General features: G+C 39.6%; 1 protein-coding gene across 3 annotated transcripts in view; it reads left to right on the forward strand.

The window, feature by feature from the left end:
- CPXM2 (carboxypeptidase X, M14 family member 2) overlaps positions 1-20526 on the forward strand; it is a 114398-nt gene that overhangs the window by 57214 nt on the left and 36658 nt on the right. For all 3 annotated transcript variants that reach the window (XM_017676177.3, XM_073240169.1, XM_073240168.1), the window contains 2 exons: positions 17917-18001; positions 18909-19059. In XM_017676177.3, coding sequence (XP_017531666.3) covers positions 17917-18001; positions 18909-19059 — 236 coding nt within the window. The remainder of the gene's footprint in view (positions 1-17916; positions 18002-18908; positions 19060-20526) is intronic.

Genomic DNA, 20526 nt, shown 5'->3' on the forward strand with positions numbered 1-20526 from the left:
GTGACGGCTCGCCTTCTCAGGGTTGTGAGTGTTCGGTGAGACATGGATGGAAATCTCTAGCATGTTCTGGACATAAGATGCTCAGTGAACCATAGCTGCTGTTCTTTATAAAGGAGTTTCCTCTCAGCCCTCCGTCTCCTCAGGGACCCCCTTCTCCTAGCCATCCGGAGCTAGAGGCCCCCCGTGCCCCTGCGTCCCCAAAGGACACCCAGGAAAGACTTTAGAACTGAGCCAGTCATGTAGGGCTAAGAAGTAGAGCCTGACATTTTGCAAAAATACTCCTGTGACACCTCTATTTGGTTGAAATTAATTTGGCTAGCAGGGAAATGTTTAAAAATAAAACCGCGTTGGTTCCGTGCAGCAGGACTACTGAGCACTGTGCATGCCTCCCGTGGTGTGCTCAGCGACTCCGCCAGAAAGGTCCCTTTCTCGTCCCCATTGTGTGGAGGAGGACACTGAGCTCTGGAGAGCATCCTAACCTGGTTTCTCTCTGTCCCCTAGTGAAAAGACTTGTCCTTTCCGCTCCCTCCTCCCCCCGACTATCGCTCCCCAGTCTCCTGTGCCGCGAGGCCTCCAGGCCCACAAACAGACTGGTGTGGGCCCCTCCTGAGCTCTCTCTGGGCCCAGCCAGGGGCCGCTGCATGGCCCCCCGGGGAATGATACACACAGTGTCTAGGGCCTCAAGACCTCTAGGGGCCCATGAAAGTGCTTTGTTTCTCTTATAATCTGGAGAAAATAAATGACCATTTAGGTCAAAGAGAACATTTTTATATTAATATATAATATTAAGAACCTTAATATATTCATCTTTATACCAGTGCAGTTGTAAAATATGATTTAAAAAAGTTTTTATGGAAGAATGGGTCTGTGGTTGGCAGATTCGTGGACTCCAAAGATGCCAACGTCCTGGTCCCAAGAACCTGTGACTGTGTTAGGTTTTGTGGCAAAGGAGACTCCAGATTGCAGATGGAATTAAGCTTGCTAATCAGCTGGCTTAAAGTACAGAGATGACCCTGATCATCTGGGTGGGCCCAGTGTAATCACAGGTTTTTTTTTTAAAGTGGAAGAGGGGGTCAGAATAGAGAACAGAAGAGATGGCAGCATGAATCCTTGAAGGTGAAGGAAGAGGCCAGGAGTGGGGAGTGTGGGCGGCCTCTAGAAGCTTGAAAAGCAAGGGAACAGAGTCTCCCCTTAGCTTCCAGAAGGAACAGCCCTGCTAACACCTTGATCAGGACTTCTGACCTCCAGGATTATAAGGTAATAAATATGTGCTGTTTAAATCACTGAGTTTGCAGTAATTTTATAGCAGCTCTAGAAAACTAATAGTACTATTACAGCAAAAGTGTGTAGAGCCCCCAGAAGCCCTTCCCTGGCCTGACTGCCCCAGCCCTTCGCTCTCTGATGCAAGGTCATACCACATTAGGGACCTTCCCCTGTGGGCAGTGCCTGCCAGATGGCTGCATGCTCCACACACATTGCAACTGAGCAGAATCATGGCCCCTCTTCTCCTCTCCATTCTTTAGGATTCCTATGAGATAATTACTGGATTCCTCTTTTCCTGGTCTCTTGAGTAATTCTTTTAGATCTGGAGGACTTTGAATACCTTCCTTTAACTTTCAGTTCTCTGCAGTGGGGCTTCTTAACTAGGCACTGCCTCACCCTTTACCCAAATTTATTGGACTTGGCCCCCAAAGTGGCATTTTCCTTCTGTTTCCCTGGTAGTCATTTCTTACAGGAGGTAATGGAAAATAGATAATATTTCTAAGTTTATAACATTCTCTTCTATGGTCTGCATTCCCAAGTTGTAACCAGTCCAAAGTGAAAAAGCCAGTAAATCAATGGGCTGATTATTCGTGTCCAACAGCTGCCTGCATGGAGAATGTGGCAGAACCATTTAACTGTGTGGTTGTGGTTCTAGCAGAGAGGGGGAGAGTGAAGGGCACAGGATCACAGTGAGTGTGCACCTGTGTTCTGGAGTGTTGTGCATGCCCGCGCTTATTGTAGATAAAAGATAAAACATTTTTCTCCCATATTGTTTCTAGAAGCTACAAAAGCTCAAACCTCTGGGGGAGCAGTGGTCTTGTCCCGAGTTAGAACTTGGCCGCAGCCAGGATTTGAGCCTGTGAAGCTCTGTCAGGGAGGTGATGGACAGGAGGGGGAAGCTGCCAGCTTCCTCATGATTCCAATAGAAAATTGGCCTAAAAACTAGGAGAACACTTGTTGGACTCTTCCTTCTCTGACTGAAAAGGAATTTAATAGCACTTTTCCTGCTTGTGTGAGAAAGTAGACAATACCCTATTCACATCTGAGGTTAAGGGTTCTTATCGGTCCTTTTAGTTGACTGACGTTGTTCATTTGCCATGTCAAATGGTATTTGCTTAAGCTGATGGTAGTGGTTTGTGAGGATATGGGGAGATTCTCTCATTAGGTGGAGAGAGAAGAATCTTATCAGTAAGACCAACCCAGTGTGATAGACCCTCAGTGGGTACCTCAGGTCTCACTGCATCCACCCCAAATTAGTTATTTGACTGTGATTTTAGTTACTCATGTTTTCCCCAATTATTCCCTTTCATGTTCCTTTTTTAAACTATCTTCTGTGGTACAAAAATTTGGAATTTTATATGGCTAACATACTCAGTCTCTTGAGGTTCATATCATACTTAGAAAAGTCTTACCCTTTCTGAAGATGTAAGTAATTTCTACATATTTTCTTCTAGTGCTTTTATGATTTCAATTTTTACATTGAAATCTTTGAACCATATAGAATGTATTTTTGCATAGCATGTATATAATAGATCAGACTCCTTTTACCCTCAAATGGCTACTAGGATGTCCCAACATTATTTTTCATGTTTTCTCTAACTGCTATGGCCTGAATATTTGTGTCCTCCTGAAATTCATGTTAAATCCTAATACCAGACATGATGGTATTTGTGGATGCAGCCTTTGAGAGGTGATTAGGCCCTCATGGTTGAGGTTAGTGCCCTTATAAAAGAGGCCCCACAAAACTCCCCACCCCTTCCAGCATGTAAGGACACAATGAGAAGTCTGTAAACCAGAAGAGGACCCCCATGTGACCATGCTGCCACCCTTATCTCAGACTTCCAGCCTCTGGAACTGAGAGAAATAAATTTCTGTTGTTTATATGGCACCCAAGTTATGGTGTTTTGTTATAGCAGCCCAAAGACTAAGACACCAACTGATATTATGAATTCCCAACATGATATTATGAATTCCTGACAATAGTGGGGTTTACTTCTGGACTTTTTATTCTGTCCCATTGCTCTGTCTTCATGTACCACTACTACACTGCTCTAGAGTTATTGCAGCATATACTGTTTCACTGTCTCATAGATATAGTTATTCCTCCTTACTAATCTTTTCAGAAGTTTCCTGGCTATTCTTGCCATATTCTATTTTCATATGAACTTTTCAATAAGTCTACATTATCTCCAAAAAGAATTTTGGATGATATGTTAGAGCAGATTGCCATAACTTAAGTGGTTAATTTTGGGAGAATGTTATCCCCAAGATCAGAACATCTTCCTCTGTAAGGACATAGGTTAGCTTTTCCATTTGTTCACATTTTCCTTTTAATTCTTTGCACTGTTCTGTGGTTTTTTTTAATAGTTTTTTTTTTTCAGTAAGATCATATACATTTCTGTGCTAATTGCATGCTTAGTTTTGTAAGAAAGAATTTTCCTGAACAGCTGAATCATTTTACATTCCCACCAGCAATGTATGAGTGATGTAGTTTCTCTGCATGCTTTTCAGCATTAGGTTTTGGCATTATTTATTTTAGCTGTGCTAATAGGTGTGTAGTGATATCATGGTTTCAATTTGCATTTCTCTAGTAGCTGATGATGTTGAACATCATTTCTTGTGTTCATTTGCCATCTGTATATTCTCTGTACTGAAATGTCTCTTCCTGTCTTCATGTCCATGTTCTCATTGCTTTGTGTTTTTACTCTTGAGTTTTAAGAGCTCTTCATAAATTCTAGATATGTCTTTTGTCAGATACGTGGTTTGCAAATATTTTCTCCCAGTCTGTAGCTTATATTTTATCCTCTTCATATTGGCTTTTCAGGGAAAAGCTTTTAATTTAATCAAGCAATTTATTGGTTTTATTTTCCTTTATGGATTGTGCTTTTGGCATCATGTCTAAGAATTCTTTGCTAAGCTTTAGATCCCAAAGATTTTATTCTATATTATCTTCCAGACTTTTATAATTTTACATTTTATATTTAAACCTATCCATTTTGAGCTATATTTTATGTGAAGTGTTGGGTTTAGCGAGGTTTAATGATATATTGCATTAAATGTAAAATATATGATTGGCTGTAGATACGCAATTGCTTCAGTACCATTTGTTGAGAAGACTGTCCTTCTACCATTGAATTGCTTTTGCACTTATGTTAAAAATCAGTTTGGCCGTATTTGTGTGGATTTATTTCTGGGTTCTCTGTACGTTCCACAAGTCTATGTGTCTGTACCTCCACCAATACCACCTAATCTTGATTACGGTGGCTATATAATGTCTTGAAGTAGGGTAGGTGGATTTCTCCCACTTTACTCTTTTTCAAAATTGTTTTAGCTAGTCTAGTTCCTTTGCCTTTCTATATTAATTATAGAATAATCTTGTTTATATCCATTAAAAAAAGTCTTACTGGGATTTAATAAGAATTACATTAAACCTATATATCAACTTGGGCAGAATCAACAACTTTACCATATTGAACCTTCCAGGCCATGAACACAGAATGTTTTCTCATTCATTTAAATCTTTGCTCTCTTTCATCAGTGTTAATTTTAGCATGTACATGTTTTGTTAGATTTACACCATAGAATTTTATCTCTTTTGAGTGGTTGTGAATGGCACTGTTTGCTAATATTTTATTAAGGATTTTTGCATCAATATTCGTGTATGACATTAGGCTAATGTTTCCTTTCTGTAAGCAGTATTTGTTGATTTTTGGTATCAAATCTTCCAGATGAGGGAAGATGCCTTCCTTTTTTATGTTTTGAATACATCCAGGCATGTGGTTTTGGGGGGCTGGGAGGGAGCTCTTTGAGGACTTCCTCTCTTTCTGCTCTGGTTCTCAGACTGTTTAGATTTTGTCTCCTCAGTTGGTTTTCATAATTTCTATTGTCCTAGAAATTTGTGTTTTCAAATATATTTGTATTTGATTTAGGAAAATTATCTTTTAAATATTCTTTTAATTTCTTCTGATCAGTGATTATTTTCTCATTATTTTTAAGTATTTGTACATTTCCTCTTTTTTCTTCATTAGGTTACCTAATGGTTTGCTTATCTTTCTTAAAATCCTTTTTAAAAATCAAACATTTATGTTTTTGAAATTATTTAGGACTGCTTCTGCTATTTTTCTGTTTTTGAATCCATTTATTAATTTTTTAGATTGATTCTTCTGCTTTTTTAAGATTTATTTTATTCTATTAACTTACTGAGTTGGATTCTTAATTCATTTACTTTTTTCTCTCTTATTTAGTAATGTAAGTTTGTAAGATTGAGAGACTTCTGCTAAGTACTGCTTTAGCTGTTTCCTGTTGGTTCTGATGGTGATATTTTTACTATCATTGATTCCTAGACATTCTGTAGTCTCAGGGTTGATTTCTCTTTGATCAAAGATTGTTTAGGAAACTGATTTCAATTTCCTGGGGCAAGAGAATTTTGGAGTTTCAATTTTGTGCATTTCTCATTGTATCAGAGAATTTTATCTGTACTTTCTAATTCCCTCATGTTTTGGAAATTTCTTTTGAGGCTGTGATATAGAAGAAATATGTATTTGGTCATTCAGATGAACAAATACATATTTCCTTGGTATATTTGGTCTTCAGGAACTTAAAGGTGAAATGGGTGTCTTGTCATGCCCATGAGAGACTTTTGGACCTGCCCAAGGGTGGGGGCTGGAGGCTGAGGCAGCCAATGGCCAAGAGCTTAGTCAGTCACGACAATGCAGTCAAGCCCTCATAAAACACCATGAGAAGAACCTGTCTCCTTTCAGAGAAGCACCCTGCTTCTCTGCTGGAGAGAGCTTCCATGCGTGGGGAACCGTACCGGATCTGCTTGCCACAGAGCCCAGACCCCAAGCTCCACAAGCATAGAAACTCCTTTATTTGAGACTTTGCCTGTGCATTTCTTCATCTGGCTGTTAACTTGTATCCTTTATGGTGTCCTTTATTAAGCTGATAAAAGTATTAAGTGTTTTCCTGAGTTCTGTGAGCCACTCTAGCAAATTAATCAAACCTAAGGGGGAGGTCATTCGAACCTCCAATCTATAACCTGTTGGTCAGAAGAGCAGACAACAGCCTGGGCCATGCACCTGGCATCTGGAGTGGGGGGTGCGGGCGAAGTCTTGTAGGATGGAGCCCTTAACCTGGGGAATCTGGTGCTGTCCCTGGGCAAATAGCGCCAGAATTAAGTTGAGTTCTCAAACACCAGCAGGGACCCCCACCCTGGCCCCGTCACACACACACACACACACACACACAGAAACATATGCATTGGAATCGGGTCTGGGACCCCGAAAGGAGTTACGCTGCTGTGTGAAGAAACAGAGGCCTAAAACAGTGACAACTTTTTTGAATGCCCCATGAATACCTGAATAGAAAGACTAGTCTTGTTTTTGGACTATGGAACTTCATGTATAGTAATTAGATTTGCCTCATTAATTATGGCATATAATCTCCTAAATATTTATATTAATGATCCATCATGTCCTTGAGAGATGGTCTCTCTCCCTCCTCATGTCTCCTATAATTTGTTTCATTAATGTTGATACTACATTTTAGTTCACAGAAATTCATAACTTTTTAATGCCTTATTGTGCACTATCTTTTGGAATCATGTGGTGCCATTCTTTGTCTAGTTTAAGACTTTTTTCCCTGAATGCATCCTTCAGATTTTACAACTGCATCTTGCATTTCTCCGTATTTGGATTTGCTGATACCTATACCCTCATACTTTTATTCCAACCTTTATGAACCACTTTGTGGTTTTTGTATATATCCAGAGAGTTGTGTTTCCTCAAGTAATTAAGAAGGTCTGTGATTTAGTTATGGTGGCTCTTCCTCTGACTAAATTTTATATAATGCTTCTAATACAGTATTTCTTCAGATACTATTAACATCCTATTATGAGCAAATGATTAAATTTATATAATTCTTCATATCCTATCCTCTCGCTCAATTCCCCTTCCAATTTTTGCCGAGAAATTACCTTTCTTAGTGTTTACCATTGCATGATAAATGTTTCTAAACCTCTGCTACCTGAGTTATTACCTTTAATACCTTTTAACTGCTCTTACCCTTCTTCAGCTGTTAAGAGCCCATTAAAAACCACCAGGATACCAGGGCTTGATGTCTCATTCCACCTCTTGGTGAATTGGGAAAGTCCCTTAAACTTTCTGTGCCCAGTTGCATCAGCTTGCAGAGGAGGCACTAATCCTGCCAGGCACTGTATTTTCTGCCACAGGAGAGGCAGAGAACTTTACATTTTCTGTGTGATCCTGAGCAAGTAACCTGATTTCATGTGCTTCCATTTCCTTCTCTGTAGGATGAGAATAATAATAGTATTTATCTTGTAGTGTTGATTAAATGGAACAAAATAGGGAACAAAGTTAGAATTGTGTCTGACATGTCGTCAGGATCCAGTAGGTATTCATAATTACACTCTGATGAGCCAGATTATTGGAACAGGGTGGACCTATGTGGTGGAAAGTGGACGTCACAGAAGATGCTCACACTAGATGCAGCTGACGGCTGTGAGGAAAACCATGGATTCTGTCTCATCCCAGAGAGGATTTCTGTGGTAACACACCAGTCCTTAAAGACCTCACATTTTGCAAAATTGTACACTAAAAATAACAGAGCTTACTTGGGCAGCCTGCACAAAATCCAAGCAGCATAGAACCAGAGCACAATTAACACTGACAACAACCCAAATAAAATTACCAGCATAGCTAAAGATAGGTTATATCTGATCTTCAAAACAAAAAGGGCATTACTTGCAACAAAAGGGTGAGGTTAACTAGAAGGGTTGAGGCTGCTGTGTAATGCTCGTGGAGATGAGGATAGATGCACATCATTATCAGAAGGCAAAGCAGAGTCAGCAGCTGCAAACTGGTGAAATGGTGTCAGAGATGAAGGCTCTGTTTCATTATCTTCTGTTTGTTTCTTTTGCACAAAGATAGTAAATAGTCATGCAATAAACACTTCCAAGTCAGAGCACATGGCCAAACTGAGTGGAGAGGAAGAAGAGGAGAATGGGCATCGGGCACTGTGCTGGAACCCTCTATGACCTGGGCATTCAGCTGAGTTAGTGTGTCTTCCATTTGGCTGCTGTGGCTTGGGGGTATAAATATCAGCACGCTGGAAGGCCATTGTTACAGACCAAGGTGACTTCTGCCTTATCCTGGCATTGTTCCTCACTCTCACTTTTCTCTTTATATATATATACATACACACTGAATATCTGCATATAACACAGTGTGAGAGGCCTACATGAAGCCTAGCTAGTAGATTTTCTTATTTGGAAGTCTATTCTGAATTGTGGTCAAGGCACAGCTGAGGTCCAGAAGATGGATGTTTCACCCCATAATCCTCTACCCAAAAGCTTCTGGTATCCCTGGAATCCCTGGTATGTATCCAACCATTTTGGCAAAAATTTCCAAGCCACATTTGGTCATTTTGATTTGGGAGAAACAGAGACTTTCAAATAGGAAAAGACATGGTTCGTCTGGGCGCATGTTCTTCTGCAATGGCCTGGCCCCTTCCACTCATTCTGGCAAACTGCAGTCAAATGAGTGACTGAGACATGTCATTCAGCACCAGAAGACATCACGTTTCATTAAAACACAGCCACAATGGAAATAACTACAATGTGTTGAGCCATTTCAGTAGTAAGTTGTTTTTATGTATTTACTTTGCTCCTTACAACATTTCCAGAAGTTAGGATTTAACGATGAACTCTTATTGAGAAAGTTTGCTCTTAGAGTTAGTATATGGTGGACTGAGTCTCTGAGCCCAGTTCTGCACATTTGCAGCTGCCATGTTGCCTCTCTGTCCCCAGGGGCTCTGTCTGTTCCTTTAGATACTCCAGCTGAGCTTGAGAATGTACAGCTCTCATGGGGTGTCTTTTATTCACTAGATAACAGCTTTCATGCCTGGTAGGAAGCTTCCTATTTTCTACCAAGACCTCTGTCTTCCGGGGGAGACTTTTCATACTATGCTTGTTTCAGTCTAGGTTGAGGGGGAGTGGTTGGTTGAGCCCGTGATTTTTCTAAGCATATTTAAGTTAAAATCTTTGCTAAGTTTTGTAGAAGGCATTGTTTTTCTTCTTTTTAAATAAATCTTCTAATCTCTGATTTTTCTTTCAAGTCTATCTAAAAAATAACATTAGCATGGCCAACAGACTAGTCAATTGGCAATACACTTGGAACGCAAAGCGGACAACAGGAAGTAAAAAGCAAAATGCTTTCCAATTTTATTCATATAAAATTCCACTGACTTTCTCCAGAGTTAACAGTAAAATGTAAAGTCTCAAAAGAAAAAGAAAAAAGAAACCTTGTTTTTTAATCCTGCTTTGAATTTAAAGCTGAGATATAAATTGGCCTCAATTCTTGCATAAGTTGGAAGAAAATGACCATAAACTGGGTAGAAAAGTTGAGAAAGTGCCAGAGGAATATAGCAAATGTGAGAAAGGGAGAAATATGGGAGTTTATATTTCAATTCACAAATAATTTGTATAGTTTAAAAAGTCAAATAGCAATGCCTATAATTAAAAATAATAGCCCCTATCCCATTCCCCTCCATCCCAACTTCTGGTGTCCTAAGAACTACTGCAAACTTTGTAGCTGTTTCTTCTATTTAATTTTTCTTAATTCCTGTATTTCTGAACTAAATGCTTTTAGTATTCTGTCTTGATTGTTTTAAATTAGTTATTATCTGTTGCCTTTCTACCATGAAAGGTGAGAATTTAAGTTTCTTACTGACCTACCTCCAACACACACACACACACACACACATGCACACACTTATCCCCTCTGTCTCTCTCTTTCTCTAGCTCTGTGTGTCTCTGCTTCTCTCCTACCACCCTTCCAAACACATTGTATTATCAATTATTGCTAAATCAGTATTTCGTATTTTGCATCATGGAACTATTAATAGCTGGGTCACATGACATACTATAATTACATTTCCTCTCCTATGCAATGTTTTTTGCTTTTACTGGAGGTAATAATTATTTCTTTTTCATGGTTTCCTTGGTTTTCTAGGTACCTCACACTAACTCATTCCAAAAATTTTTGATAGACCTGAAAATCTCTGAATGTATCTCTAGTATCTACAGTTCACTCTCATTTTCTTTCTGGAGATGTCCCTCCTGGAGCCATCTGGCTCTGTCATCATCTCAATTTTTTGGGTCCCCAGGCCTCCTGCATAACTCTTGTCCCTTCCCCATTCCTGCTGGAATTCTCTCTCCCTCTGTCCTGAGTTATATTCTGTGTTTCTTGGATCCCATGTCTTATTCTGGTGACATATCATCTGGAAATGCAGCCTGGGAAATAAAATTATGGACTCCTTGAATGCCTAAAAACACATTTTTGTTGACCTCTCCCTTGAATGGTAGTTTGGAAATAATTTCCCTAAGAATTTTTAACATCTTTATTGAGATAAAATTCTCATACCATATAATTCACCTGTTTAAAGTGTACAATTCATTGTTTTTAATATATTCCCAGGATTGTGGTATCATTATGGCAATCAATCTTAGAACATTGTCATCATCCCAAAAAGAAATATCTTGTTATCCCTCAAAATTTGGAACATTTTTCCATTGCCTCTTTACCTTCAGTGTTATAGAGATATGAGAATATTCATACTTACAAACCTCGAATTATTTTTCCTCAGTAAAATTTTAGAGTTTTTTCTTTATTCCTCTTGCTAAAAACAGCCCAGTGTTGTGCCTTATTGTAACTGGTGCTTCATGTGACCTTGAAATATGGAAACTCATATTTTCCAGTTCTGGGAAATTGTACTTATTTATTATTATTATCACAGCTATAGTCTTCTGCCAACTTCTTGGAATTATTATTGAATCTGTTGTATTTTTTCTTTCTGGCTTAAAATGCTAACCAGTCCTCACCCTGTTACCTCCTTTTCATCATCCATATTTTATCTCAAACACCACCTCTCCAGGGACACCTTCCCCATCCAGCCCTAGATGAGGTCAGGTGACCCCTCTGCCACACAATTTATAAGTCCTCTGTATTTCTTTGAACAGTATCACAGTTGCAGCTCAGTATCTTTCCCCACCAAACCCTAAGCCCTCAGGTTTGCACTGAGCTTTATTCTGCCCCAGGGCTGGGTACCCTCCTCTGTCTGATACTGATGAGTATTTGGTATCCTAAGTGAACAAAGGTGGCATCTATGATAGCATAAGCAAGATTTAGGCTGAGGTTGTCCCTGTCTGTAAAGACAAGTTTTGATAAGCAAAGAAACAGTGTTCACATTGCCCAGGAGCTGTCTAAAACAGTTGGAAGAAAACTAGTTATTGTTCACTGAACAGCTATTTATTGTATGTGTCCATAGGGCAATTCCCCCACTGTTTCTTTTTCTCATAAAGCATCTTGACTATTTTCTTCCATACAAATTTTAGTATCCATTTGTCAAGTTTCTTTAATATGCTATTGGAATTTTTAATGAGAATTTTGTAATATTTGTCTATCCATGAACATGGTATAGCTCTCTACTCATTCATGTCTTTTGAAATGTCTTTCTGTGACATGTTCTCCATAAATATAACACATTTTTGTTTACTTATATTTGGCTGCTGGTGGATAGGACTGTAATTAATTTTTACATAGTAGCCTTATGTCCAGTCATCTTGCTGAACTCTTTTATCAAGTCTAATCATTTTTATAGGTTTGGTCTTTTTTTTTTTTGAGTTTTCTTTATAGACAATTACATTCTTTGAGATCTAAATTCATTGCTTTTTGTTTCTGCTGCTTCTTTCTTATGGAGAGTGTTTTCTGGTCTGTTTAATGATATTTTTGTTTAAATTGTAAGCTCCTATGTGATTGAACTTAGTGAAGCCTCTGAGAGCCTAAGTTAATGACTTTAGAGAGGATTCATGAATGTTTCTTTTGGGAGCCAAGTGGATATCACTGTTCTGAAACTATTTCAGCCCTCTTTGAGGTTTCCAGGAAAAAGCCCTGGGTCCACTTCCCTGCTTTTTGTTTTCCCAGATTAATGTATTGATCCCTACACTTACTGCATTTTTCCCTAAGGCAATTCTGTCTTTTTTGTTTGCTCACCATTCACTTTTTTTTTTTACACTTAATAGCTCTTTATTTTCTCCCTTGGGGATTCCCTTTACTTTCTTGCAAGCCTACTGATTGTTGAAAACATGTGTTTGTTTTAGGGTTACCAGGATCTAGTTTTACTGTAATAGAAAGCTCTATAAGCATTTCGTCTGTCATTTTGTGGATGGAGGACATTCTTGATTTTTATTTAAACCAAATCAGCATCAGGTAGTAAAATATCCAAATGTGTTCCGAATTTGTCCTTTGTAGCCCACCTTTGTTTTCCTGATCTAAAGGAAGGCTGGATTGGTAGGAAGTGTGGTAATCTCATACAATAGTAGAGTTTTTGTTTTGTTTTAGTTTGGTTTTTATTTATTTATTTGTTTAATTTATTTATAAGTGAGGGAGCTTGCTGGAGCCCAGAGGAATCAGCTCGCATAGCCTTTTCCTCTTTCAGTGTCTGACGCAAACACTTCTTTACTTGGGCAGCATTGCTTTTAGTTGAGATCTCCAGTCACAGAGAATTAAATGTCAGGGTGGTTTTGTGATGTGGAAAAATCTCTTTGAGGGAAGTGGGGAAAAAAAGCTACAAATTGCTATGAATTTCAAACCTTCCCTGAGGATTAGGAGGCCAGGAAACATGGACATTAAGGCTCCAATCTTTGAAGCTGGCTCTCTAATAATGATGGATACGCCTGCCACAAAAGAATAAAATATGTGGCTTTTATGTTAGATAAGGAGTATGTTGCACTCACTGTCCCACCCTTGCCGCCTCCATTCCTCTGAACCACACAGCCTTTCTCTGTCATCCACTAATTCTTACACTGGCCACATCGCAGCACTTAATCATATTTTTTTTGAAATCTCCAGTTTACTTCCCTGTCTTCCTCATTCATCTGTAAAAGCCTGGAGTAAAAAGGTCATATAAAATTTAACTTTGTATTCTCAGAGGCTGGCATGATATTTGTATTATAGTAGCTGCAGGGTGAGGACCAGGACTTAACACATCCAACATTGCTTTCATCTTTTCATGTGGATAGAACCTTCCGACAGAATTCAGTCCTAGCACAGCATTATTACTTGGTAAATATTTCTTCTGTCACCTTGGATTATCAACCTTCTTAACTGTAATTAAGATTAATTAGTTCTTTATCACTTGATAGCTGCAACATTAGATTGTTATCATTACCAGGGCACTAAGGGTTAAGCTTGAGGATCAGTCATTCCCTGGAAGTGTCTGGAGGGAACATCTGAGTTATGTTAACAGTTCAGATCTTAAGCCTCTATTTTGACTTAGCATTTGACAGTATATTAATTATGGTAGTATTATTCTTATTAAGAGCTCTGTTTATGAGCAATTACTATGTTCCAGGCACTATGCTCAGACTTTACATCCATTACCTCATCCAATCCTCATTTACTGTGCAGTGATGGTAGAGTTTTTACTTTATCTAATAGCTGGAGCTCAGAGGTCACATGATTCTCACACAGTGATACCCACTAAGTAGAACTACGATTTTAGTTTGCTCTTCTTGACCTCAAAGCCTGAGGTCTTAGCCAGTATATTATAATATCTCTTAATTTATAAATTAATATGTAACCTCCTTGTAGGTATCCTTGTTATTTTCAGAAAGGTTTGGTAGTTTTTCAAGTTTACATAATTAGTAACAACAAAGCTGGATTTGAGCTAAAATGGTTAGCACTTGCTTCTCTACTCATACCTTATCGTACATTTACTAAATGCCACAGCAGTAGTTTCAAAATGTATATATGTGTATGTAAATAAAACAATGTCTCAGAAGCCAATAAAATCAAAGTTTTAAAGTACTGAAAGAAAATAAATATCAACCTAGAATTCCCAGCAAAAATATCATTGAAAAATGAAGGTGAAAAAAGCCATATTCAGGCAATAAAAACAGAAACTTTATTGCCAGCATACTTGGTTTAAAAGAAATAGCAAAGGGAGTTCTTTGAACAGGAAGAAAATGATCCCAGATGGAAATGTGGATATGCAAAAATAAATGAAAAATATCACAAAGTATAAGTAAGTAGATTTATAAATATTAACTGTACAAATAGTAATGTGTTATGAAATTTAAAATATATCTAGAATTAAAAATAAATTCCAAAATAATGCAAAAAACAGTGCAGTAAATGGACTTAAAGTATTGTATGGTTCTACTGTTATCATCGGTGGTAGAAATTATAATTTGATTAAGACTAGTAACTCATGGATGCATATTGTAATCTCTAGGGTAATTAGGAAAAGAACTGTTTCAGTGTATAACTATTAAGCTAATAAAGAGAAAATAGAGTAAGAATATTTGATTCTCAAATAAAAATGCAAAAGAGAAGAAAGAAAATAAAACAGATGGATCAAACAAAATGAATAGTAAGGTGGTAGATAAAAATCCAAATATAACACTAATTACGTTACACTTAAGTGAACTATATTCTCCAATGGAAGAATAATATTATCATACTTACTTAAGAAAAAAACCCAGAAAACTGAGCTATAGGCTATTCACAAGAGACACAAGTTAAATTTAAGGTAACAGAAGTTTAAAAGTGAGAGGATGGAAAGAGAGAGAGATCATGAAAATTCTAACCAAAACAAAGCAAGGTTAGCTATCCTATTACCATACAAAGTTGACTTTAAGGCAAGAAGCATTGATTAGAAATTCCTAATCATAAAAGAGTCAGTCTACCAGTAATATGTCACAGTGTTAAATCTGTATGCACTCAATAACAGAGCTTCATAACATATATAGCAAAGGTTGAGAGAACCAGAAAGAGAAACATAAATTCACAGTCAGATTGGTATTCTTTTACACACCTTTTTCTTTAACTGATAGAATAAGCAGACAAAAAAATCTTTAAGGACACATAAAGTCTGAACAATACAGTTAATACATTTGATCAAAATTATGTATGTGGAACACTGCACGCAATTACAGAACGGTCATTGATTTCAAGTGCGCATGGGGCATGAATTAGCACATGGAAAATTGACCATATGCTGGTTCATAAAGGAAGTCTCAACAAATGTCAAAGGATCAACATGATTCAAAGTATATATTCTGTCCATAATGGAATTAAAATAGAAATCAGTAATAAAAAAAAGATCCCCAGTATCCATAATTTAAAATTACAGTCCTAAATATTCTATAATCAAATAAGAAATCACAGCTAGAATTAATATTTTAAACTAAATGATAATGAAGATATGACACATTAAAATTATGGCATGTAACTAAAGCAGTGCCCAGAGGGAACTTTATAACCTTAAATGCAAATGTTAGAAATGGAGAAAGCCTGAAACTCAGTGATCTCAAGAAACTATACAAAAAGAACAGCAAATCAAACCTAAGTATTGTACCAAGAAGAAAATAATAAAGATAAGATTAGAAATTAATAAAATATTAGTTTGAGCCTTAGGAAATTGCTGATATTCCACTATTTTAATCTATAAATATGGTAGTTTCATATGGTTATATGGTTCCTAGTAGGAAACAAAACCTAAAGTTGATTCTTTTGAAAAGATGAATAAAATGAATAAACTCATGGCTGATCAGGAAAAGAGGAAAAAAACCAACTACCAATGTCAAGATTGGCAAAGGGGGCATCACTAAAAATCTCACATTAAAAAGACAATAAAATTATACTAAGAACAAGTTTACACAGTGAAGATGGAAAGAACTGGGTAGATCATAGAAAGATGTGGGAGGTAAAACTGACAGAACTTGATGATGGATTTGACATGGGGGAGGGAGGGAGCGTGAGCTACCACAGATGATGGTGGGATGTGGTCCCCCTGGGGGGGGTGCAGTGTCTTTTTGAAAGCAGGGACTCTGGTAGACCCCAGGTGAGGCTGCAGAGCAGAAGACAAATTGGTTGGTTTGTGAGCGGGTTAAACTTGAGATGTTGCTGAGACATGAAGTGGAGACGTCAAATAGGTGGAAGGATGAGACATAGGTCTGCAGTTCAGCAGAGAGATTTGAGCTACATAAACTGTTTAATACCTTCAGGCTGAGTTGTGGGTTTGTCCACATTTGTTTTTTCTAAGTTTGAGAAATTGTTGCTTGGCTTTCATTTCCTTTTCTCTCTCTCCCCTTTTCTTTGGAGAACTTACTTAGGTTTTTCTTCATACACCTCTCTTATTGTGTGTGGCTTTTGACTGAGAGGTTTCTTAAATCCATCCCCTCCGCGTCTGTAGGCCGCACCCCCCACCTCTGCAGACTGCCTTACTGGGTCTCTGTGGGGTGTTATGAGCAGAAACACAGCCGGTGAAAGGGATTGCAGTTGCAAGTCATTTGGAAATTATTTGAATGTGGGAAACAGGTTGCTATTTTGGGTGAGGGTAATTTTCCAGTGCAAAGGACATGAGCTGTTGCTGAGGTGCCTTTCAAAAGGCAAGTTTAATGCTTCTAAATCTGCAGACATGGGCTCAAGCCCGTAACCCTCCAAGGAGGAATGTGTTGTTCAATAGATTCTGGCTTCCAGCAGGTAGTCACACAAAGCCGGTGGGGAGGAGAGAGGAGAGAAAAGAAGGTTGGAGGTGAGGGCTTGTTTCCGAGCATGTATAAAAAAGCACCTAAGACTAATTTTTCCAAGAAGTCAGTTAGATGAACTGAATGAATACAACCAGCTGCTTTCTAAACAAACTTTACTAGGCTGTATTGATTTAGTCTAAAAACTCAAACCTTACTGGGCTCTATCAGGATCCCGAGTCCAAGGAGATTTCACAGTAGAAGGATTCCAAATGCTTCAGCAGGCAGAATGTTCTGAAAGATAGGTAAATTGGTGCTTAGTTCCAGTATTTTAAAAATTAAAAAGGGTGATGCTCAGGAAGACTTCTATGTATTGCTTAACAGTTAATGTCACAAAAAAACTGGGGCAGAAGGGGGAAATGTGTCTTCCGCATGAAGGTTGTTTTTTTGCCCATTCTATCAAATTGACCTCAACTCTGGGAAGCCAAATTATGGCCATTTTAGCTTCAGTAATTTTGGGCAGTAGGATGTGATGACGGGGGCCTGGCTTCGGGCCCGGCTGTCACTGGATTATTGCTGAGGGGCTGGGGGGGACTGTCTGCCTGGCTGTGACAGCCGCGGAGAACCCAAATCTCCTAAAGGCTCAAGCTGTTGTTTTTGTGCTTAATGGGATCTCATTTGTCATGTTCCCAAATCAGTTTTCCAAAGGAAATTTCTAGACCAACGTGCAACTTTTGCTAATACTGTGTGTGCTATAATGTGAAGTGTAAACAAATGACCCAAGTATCTGTATATCTTTATGTGTGTGACCAACACTTAATGCTTACTTGGGGCCAGACGTTGTCCTAAGTGTTAAAGGGTGTTAAACCGTTAAATGCTCACATCAGTCTTTTAAGCTTGGCACTTTGGTATTCTCACTGTGTGGATGAATGAACAGTAGCATAGGTGGGACAGTTGTGTGGCCGAGGCCACAGAGGGGAGGATTGTGGCACCAGGGTGGGACCAGTGCTGTCCAGCTCTAGGACCCACTCTCATTATTGCTACACCCCTACATGGAAGACGTACTTTAAAGTGTGTGGTCCCAATGATGTTTTATTTTCTCTTAGGAGTGACTGGGTGACCTCTTATAAGGTCATGGTGAGCAATGACAGCCATACATGGGTCACTGTTAAGAATGGATCTGGAGACATGGTGAGTGTCTTCTTCCCTCTAACCATGCCCTCGGTGTCAGGCTGTGTGGGGCTCTGCACAGAGAGGTAGCATGTGTCCGAAGTCTGTACCTGAATATTGGCTGATTCTGTGTCAGTCAACCATAGAATCTGATGGGTAATGACCCCTTCCAGGCCCTGAAATTGTGCACCAAGAGCCCATGTTTAGGGTCAGTGTAAAAGTCTGAGCTGCTGAAATGAAGTCCCTTCCAAATTCACAGGTCAGCCCTGGAAGGCGCATGGCACATAGGCTATGCTGGCGCCCCTCACAGCGGTTCAGTTATAGTAGTTCCCAAACTTCCTTTAATGACCCTGCTCTTTCTGCTCCAGGTTAGCCAGTAATGATCCTGCCTCCCTCTTCCTCAGGTTCTTAGGTGAACATTCTTAAGGTGGCATCCAGTGTCCCATCCCCCTCCCTGGGGGCCACTCCTCCTGTGTTCCTGTAAAAGTGAGCCAGTTGCTCTTCTCCCTCTGAATCCCATCTCTGGGCTTCTCCAGCTATTACTGTTCCTTTCCTCTAGAAACCCTACCCCCCATGAAGATCTAAGTAGTTTTCTTTCCAGGCCAGTTCAATTGGCATCTGGTCCCCAAAGCTGTGCCTGGTCCTTTCCTTATTCTGAAACCCCACAGCTCTGCGACTGTCTTTGCCATGGCCCTAGCAGGTCTTACCTGTGATATCTCCAGGGCCTCTCCTGTGCCTCCCACATCCACTAGACGAGCACTTCCTGAGGGCAGGGTCCACACTCACTTATTTCTCTTTCCTCTTAATGCCCAGCACACATTAGGAGTTCCCCAATGTGATCTGGTGGGATGAAAGAATTACTGACCCTTCTACCCCTTGACAACCAAGCTCTAAAAGATTCTCCTTTTTCCTCCTTGTGCATAAATAGATATTTGAAGGAAACAGTGAAAAGGAGATCCCTGTTCTCAAGGAGCTGCCGGTCCCCATGGTCGCCCGCTATATTCGCATAAACCCTCAGTCTTGGTTCGATAACGGGAGCATCTGCATGAGGATGGAGGTCCTTGGCTGCCCGTTGCCAGGTGCGTTTACCCTCTGTACTTCCTGCAGGGTGGGGGTGCTCTTGGGGAACAGGTGCCTAGCTGAGACAAATGAAAAATAAACCAAGCCATCTTTTTCTCATGTAAAAAAACAAGTTGTTACATCTATGGCAGAATATTCAGAAAACATAGGTAAGAAAGAAAATGAAAATCTCCCATAATCCCACTCAGAAACACCATGAATGTTTTGGATAGCAAAGTAACCTGCCGACTGTGGTTTTGCCCACTGGGATTTGCAAATTCACTCAACACTATCACTCAGAAGTGGGCAAAAAAAAAGAAAATGCGTAAAAATTTTTTGGTAGCACATTTAATTGTCCTTGAGAGCTCCCTCTACACTGGGTAGAGGCAGTGGTAGAAAAAAAAATTTAAACTTGACCACACACATAAATCTGTTGAAGTAACTTCACTTGGATGCCTGTGACTTTGGGCAAATGATTGCTCCTTTAGGCTGTATTCTCCTTGCCCTAATTTTATGTGATGGTATCCTGATGTGACCTCAGGATGGCAGGAATTCGGGGGCTTGGGTTCCCACATGCTGCCTGGATCCTTTCTGGGTCTGCTCTGGTCAGGCTGATCTGGTCTGGCTCATAGCTGGGTCTGTCTGAAGGTGCGTTTCATAACTTCTGAGTCTGTACCCATATGGAGCCTATAGGTTGCAGCCCCTTCATCCCGACCAGACATCTCCAGGAAGCTGGCCTCCAGGACATTCCTAAGGCCCTGCATTAGGACCTGTAAGAATTTCCACCCTCCTGCGCACCCACAGTCAGGCAGCAGCTTTGGGTCGCCTCTGCTTCACTCTCTCCTCCAGTGCAGCGTTCCCATTCTCACCTGGTGTGCAGTGGGGACTCTCCAGCCTGGGGGAGGGCACCACCAGCTGTGAGGTTCTTGGGTGCCTCTCTACCCATCCCATCTCCCACCATGAATGCATGTTTACTGTATTTTCAAAGCATATTTAATGTTATTTATTGCTTTTCTCTCAACCTCATAATATCTGTGATCTTGCTTTGCTAAGTATGAATTTTTAGAGCACAGACTCTATCTGCACTGGTGAGAAAGATGGGCCTACCTGCCGCCCTGCCCATCTTCCACCAGACAGATTTTTGTTGCATGTTTGTATTACTGAATTGCACAACTTTTTTCATGTCATTTAAACTATTAAAGACCATCTGTCTTGTGGATGCCTTTATGCTGGTCCAGAGACCAAGTCCCATGCTTTTAAGTTGCCTCTTAGAGTTAGAAGTTCATTTGTTTCCAATATTTTGATTCTATAAAGAAACTCACAGTGAAAATCTTATTTCTCTGTCATTGTGCATGTCCACAATTATTGTGTCAGTTATGGGATTAGATTATGGTAAGGGGGGGACTGCTGGTGCAAAGGGGGTGTTCCTTTTCAAGGCTGATCTAGAGATAATGTAGGGGGCCTGCCTGCTTTTGGACCTGGGCTCC

This window comes from Manis javanica, chromosome 7, assembly GCF_040802235.1.
Source record: "Manis javanica isolate MJ-LG chromosome 7, MJ_LKY, whole genome shotgun sequence".
Classification (NCBI taxonomy): Eukaryota; Metazoa; Chordata; class Mammalia; order Pholidota; family Manidae; genus Manis; species Manis javanica.